Here is a 6,185-nt window from a genome sequence, read left to right as displayed (position 1 = left end):
AGTTACATAATTTGTGCTCCTTATTGAAAAAAATAATCGGGGCAAACTAGTAGGAATAACAGTTATCTAGAGAAAGGAAGGTTAGAGAGAGAAGAAGAAGACAAACTCTGAATTCAGCCTACAAGATAAATATCATGTAGTTTAATCATGAAAAATAACATAAAAACTCAATAATTCAACGTAAAAAAGGATCCTAAACATACTCCTAGTATATCTAAATCTTATCTAACCTATTATTGTTATATTCTCCTCTGTGTGAAAAGCTGATCTATATCAATATAATAAAGGAGAGTAGTTCTTCAATAGGAACTGAGAGATAAGTTAGATACAAAAGAATATCCAGAGGATCATCCTCCAAGTGGGGAAGTCACATCATCTAGTAAACTATGATTTTGGAATGGTGTCAAATAAAATATAAAAGTACCAAAGCTTTGTTAAAACATCCAAAATTAGGTAAATTAGAGCGACCATGTTCTTATCAAAACTCATAAACATCTTGTCATCATTGGATCTAAACAAGAAACTGTAAAAAGAACAAGTTAGGCCATAAGCAGATATTGTTGATGCTAACACCAAGCTCAAATGAGAAAAGTGCAGATTGATGCCAAGAAATATAGTCCATTGAGAAAAGAGGCAAGCATTAACTGAAGCTCCACAATCATTATTAGTAAAGCACCACGGCTCAGCACGGTCATCTTAAGGAATAGCAAATGGTCAGCTAGGGCACTTTATGCAAGCAGCGCAGCAAAATATAACTTATTATGACAATAATGCAATAGAATGTACAAATAATTGTCACAAGAAATCAGTCGGGCATACATAGGCAAAAGGATAAATTTTCAGTTAAAAAATTAATAGAAAGAAAAGAAGAGCTTTCTGCACCAAATGAAATAAGAAAATGAAGAATCCTTTTCTGCCAACTAAAGTGTGATGCAATGGAACAAGAAACAGTGATGATTAATTACATGAACCCTGAATTCTACACTGCTTGCTCCCATGAACTAAAAAAATGTGAATAATATATCCAATTGGAATAGGCTCCATATTCACAAATATGGGAGGGATGATGTGGAAACTGCAGCGAATAGAACATGGAAAGGCAAAAGAACTCTGACATACACTCGAAAGTGAAGCACTAGTCTACCAAATTAAGCCTGCAACCTTATGCTCTCAAGGCAAACTACTATACTTACTAGATAGATGGACAAGCACTTTTATCTACCATATATCATGCGAGGGAAGCTGAAAGAAAACTTTAGTATCACCACAGCAAGGAATTCCCGGGCAACCAACATCTCAAATAAAGGTATTCTACAAAGAAGAGCTCATTAAGGTCAATGAGGACAATATACACTTTAATAAAAGGACCAACATCTCAAGGACAAAAGGAAGTAAATGTGAGAGGGCAAAGTTTATCCATCCTTCAGGAGTACAAAATTTCAACTTGGTATAAACATTCCACGGTTGCATACGCGAAATTACATAAAGTTACATAGGTTTAACTAACTTCCCTAATATATCTTTGAGAAGTTATTGTTGCAAATACAGTAAAGAGGGTCTTGATCTCTGCTCTTGAGTACATACAGTGCGCAGGAGACAGTCATACAATACACTACACTGGAAAAAGAACATATATGCACTCATGAACAGAACAGAAGATTAAATGGAGGAGGAGATGAGATGTTACCCTCTCTCTATTTACTTCTCTACTCGGAATCCGAACCAATATGAGCAGCAGCAGCAGCCGCCGATTTGCCGTACATGAGGTTCTGCAACCCAGGCTTCAGCTCCCTGTTGCAGAACTCCTCGTACTCCCCTTTATCCCCTGCCTTCTTCTTGACCTCGACGACCACCAGCGACGGCGTAAGCTCAAATATATCCGCCGCAATCGTCAGCGGCCCCTTCTCCCCCTCCTTCGTCCCTTCTAGACTCAAATGGTAATCCTTCTTCCTCACCGTAAAGCTCACCACTTTGGCAATCTCCTCTAATTTTGATATAATCTTCGATACCGGCTCCCCTGACAAGAACCTAGTCTCCTCCCCTCTTTCCTCGAACAGCCCGGAGAGGTCGAACCCCGGGGAGAAGGATATGATGTCGAACGCGTTTAAGCTCATGGGCCTCGGCAGCCCCAATTTCCGCCGCTGGCCATCCACCAAGGAGGAGGATGACGAGGTGAAGGCTTCCGCTTCGGTTTCGGAGTCGGAGGTCTCATCGGGTGGCGGCGGCTCGTCGAGGTCGTCAAAGCTGTGAACTTTATCGTTCTCGATGTAGAACCGGATGTGCCGGAAGTTCTTCTTGAACCACCGGTTCTCCATGACCTCTGGGATAGTGATTCTGGTGTTGGGATTTGTGTCGAGGAGGCGAGAGAGGAGGCGGACGAGGTCGGAGGAGAACCATCGGGGGCAGCGGAACTCGCCCTTATAGATTTTGCGGTACATGGCCATGAGATTCTGGTCGTGGAACGGGAGATAGCCGGCCATGAGGACGAAGAGGATTACCCCGCAGGACCAGATGTCGGCTTTGGCGGCGTCGTAGCCTTTACGGGAGAGGACCTCAGGGGCGACATAGGCCGGGGTGCCGCACAAGGTGTGGAAGAGGCCGTCACCGGCGCGGGCCTGGTCGGAGACGGCGCAGAGGCCAAAGTCGGAGACCTTGAGGTCGCCGTGTTCGTCGAGGAGGAGATTCTCGGGCTTGAGGTCGCGGTGGAAGACGCCGCGGGCGTGGCAGAAGGCGACGGCGGAGATGAGCTGCTGGAAATAGCGTCGGGCGGTCTCCTCCTTGAGGCGTCCCTTGGCGACCTTGGAGAAGAGCTCGCCGCCGCGGACGTACTCCATGACGAAGTAGATCTTGGTCTTGGTGGCCATCACCTCGAAAAGCTGGACGATGTTCGGGTGGCGGACGCGCCGTAGGATGGCGATCTCGCGCTTGATGTGGGCGACCAGCCCGCCCTTGAGGATCTTCTCCTTGTCCAGCACCTTAATCGCCACGCTCTCCCCTGTCCTCAGGTTCCGGGCGTGGTACACCTTGGCGAAGGTCCCATGCCCCAGGAGCCGCCCCACCTCGTACCGCCCCATCAGAACGAGCCCCTTCTTGGTCGTCTCATCCGGGTTTCTACTCCCTGTTGCTGCTCTTGGCGCCGCCATTGGAAGAAGAAGAGATAGATGTCAAGTTGTTAACCTGGTTTCCCCGCGAGGTTCTCGGAAACAACTAATTGGGAAAGGAGAGAGCTCTGACTGCTTCTGGTCTTTGATGTGATTTGATGACAAGGGTTGATGGAAGAGGGGAAAAAAAGGGCAAAAATTTGTGGGGATGTTAGGCTTCGTTGTGGTGTCATATAACGCGGATGAGATGACAGACCGCTCGTTGGTTGGTCGATACAGTGTAAAAGGAAAAAGTGGCTTCCCCCACTCGCTTGAGGGAAAAGCGACGGTGATGACGGTTGCGCTGCCGACGGTGATGGATCCGAAGCGTTTCTCCGAAAGGCGGTGGATCACGTGCGACATATGACCGCACCTTCCATTTGCGCGACGCTGATGTGTTTGATCTCCGCAAAAGCGGCTGCATTTAATCAGCGCACGGGATGCGCTTTATCTCCGTAAAGCCGCTGCATCGAACGGTGGAAATCGAGAGTTTGCTCGGATGGACTCGGGCGATGCCAGCACAATTATTCAAGGAAGGGTTCATTGAAGCTACCGCAGCAGCAGCATGCATTGACTTCGTCGGAATTTTTGTGTTTAGTCTTTGTAGATGGCAGGTTGAGTGAAGGACAGCGATGGCCGACAAAGTGCCGTCCGCTAAATTCCGGGTCGGCGTGGCGAGTGATGTGTCGCTGATCTAGAAGGTGCAATCGTGGTCGTTGGTTTCGAGGAGGATTGATGCAGGTGGACATGTGTGTGGTTGACACCTGGCACGTGTGCTGTTTGCACACCGTGGTTTCGTGTTTGGTACCCCTATCCTGACCGACCGAGCAAACGGAGACAAATCAGCTGGTTGGTGGAGTGCAGCATATCATGGCACCAGTGCGTATAATTTGTTGACACGTATTGCTCAAGTCATCAGTTATAGATCAGTCAATTCGGCCTCTATCATGCAGACATATTGATCCCATTTGTCTGATTACCCGTGACGCTAATCTAGATGACTTGGTACACGATTGTGCAATAGATTGAGAAGTTCTAATAGGACATGTACACCGTTCACGTAATTTATAAAAGAAGCAATTGAAAATAAGTAGCAGAGAAAATTTTGAAAAGAGTCTTCAATAATTGCAGAAAGCTTTCAATGTGTACTCTAACCACATCCATGTTCATATGGTTGATGATAAGTGTGGATTCACAGAAAAGACAAATTGCAAAAAGAAAAGAAAAGGAAAAAAAAAAAATGTATGCCATCTTGCAGCTTAAGCCCTTAGCAAGCTTACGGTTTGAAGTTCAAGAAATAGTATGCCCTGCATCGTTTTTGTATTATGGATCTTTAAATTATGCAAAACTTAGACAGTCTTAGAAAAGCTTCAGAATAAGAATATGGTTGCATGAGACATCATATCAGTTTCTTTTTTGGTGGGTTGTGTGGGGGACCCTATGATCCATTTACTTTATACAATTACAGAATTGGATTAATAGAAAATTGCTATCTTCCACTCAAAAAAGTTAAGCAAATAATGCACACTACATGACATGATTTATTATTAGTATGGGAAATCAACATTTGAAGTAACATTTTGCATATTTTTCAATTACTCTACCTTAAAGACAAAACACATGATTGGTCACATTATCCTCATTATTAAAGGTATCCAAAAGGCCGCTAGTGGGTTGAACAATTTGTCACAATGCTTCTCGTTGAATGCAATCAACATATTAAGCATATATTCCTAACTCAAATGTGGGAAGTTGTATGGCAGAATTTCTTGGTGGGTTTTATTGAAAGTCACATCAAGTTTTGGTTTGCACCTCACAACCTCTAATGCTTGCATGCATGAGTGTATATGAAGTTAATGATAAATATAATTTATACCCAGGACAGTAGTTAGAAGAGAACCATGCCTTTTCATAACTCAAGCTTTGTACTATGCTTAAAATTTTTTTAATCAGATAAGCGACATTCCTATATCCTAATTTCCTCTATATTACGTTATGCAAAATGATCATCTTCATCTGGTAAAAAGAATTCGCCAGTAGGTCTGTTTTTTTCTTTTATTGAATAATGCATTGCTCTCGAGTGGATCATGAACCACTTCCATTTATGTTGGATTTTCTTTGGAGTAGTGTTGCAATTTTTCCTAATGATGAACTTGGACAACTTCAAAACTAAAATGTTATTGAACCATGTGCGTGTGTACGGGATCATGAATTGAGCCTTTGTCCTGGATCATTTCTAAATTGAGCCTAAACAACTATTGAACCACACTGGATCATAAATTGAGCCTTTGTCCTGGGTCGTTTCTAAATTGAACCTAAACAACTATTGGACCACACTGGATCATAAATTGAGCCTTTGTCCTGGGTCATTTCTAAATTGAACCTAAACAACTATTGAACCACAGTCTCATTTAGAAAGGAAATGGACAGGGTTACAGCACCAAACAAGTTGGTACACCAGTTGTTTAAATTATATCGTTTAATTTTTTATGTTTTATTTCCATGAAATAAAGAAAAGTATCGACAAAAAAAAAATAAAAAAGGTCACAAGGAAAAAAGTGCCATTGCTGAAACATTTAATCATATATTAGATCTCCATTTTTTCTGGAAACAAGAAAGCAAATGATACATCTAAGGTAGGAGGGCAGGTAGCAATGCTTTTATCAGCAAACGTAATATATTATTTAATTCTAATAACAATAAAAACTTATATATCATATTTCATGATCTCAATGAAATATGGATATGCCTTGCATATGCACGTATAAACATGCACGCCAAATAGAAAAAGAAAAACATAAAGAGCTCGAAGAGTCATCATTTTCAAGATATCATTTATAAACCAATCACTCTATCTCATCCATGCATGACTTCTGGCACATAATTCTTTTGCCAAGACATTTTTGAACAAGACTTTGCAACAAATTGAAAAGTTTAGCTTCATATCTAAAACTACCTTATGATCGCTTGTATATAGATAAATTTCAAATCTATCATATCAGTTACTGTTGATCTCGATTTGCACCCACACCTTACGATTCCAAG

At 42.5% G+C, this 6,185-nt stretch overlaps 1 protein-coding gene across 1 annotated transcript; it reads right to left on the bottom strand.

The window, feature by feature from the left end:
- Positions 1-1,398: 1,398 nt before the first annotated feature.
- On the bottom strand, positions 1,399-3,521 carry LOC105048117 (CBL-interacting serine/threonine-protein kinase 12). The gene has a single exon (XM_010927321.4). The coding sequence runs from the start codon at positions 3,141-3,143 to the stop codon at positions 1,707-1,709; it is 1,437 nt and encodes a 478-aa protein (XP_010925623.1). The 5' UTR covers positions 3,144-3,521; the 3' UTR covers positions 1,399-1,706.
- Between the last annotated feature and the right edge of the window lie 2,664 nt (positions 3,522-6,185).

Source organism: Elaeis guineensis, chromosome 7, assembly GCF_000442705.2.
Source record: "Elaeis guineensis isolate ETL-2024a chromosome 7, EG11, whole genome shotgun sequence".
Classification (NCBI taxonomy): Eukaryota; Viridiplantae; Streptophyta; class Magnoliopsida; order Arecales; family Arecaceae; genus Elaeis; species Elaeis guineensis.
The sequence above is the reverse complement of the archived record's forward strand: the minus strand, read 5'-3'. Positions and strand labels throughout refer to the sequence as shown.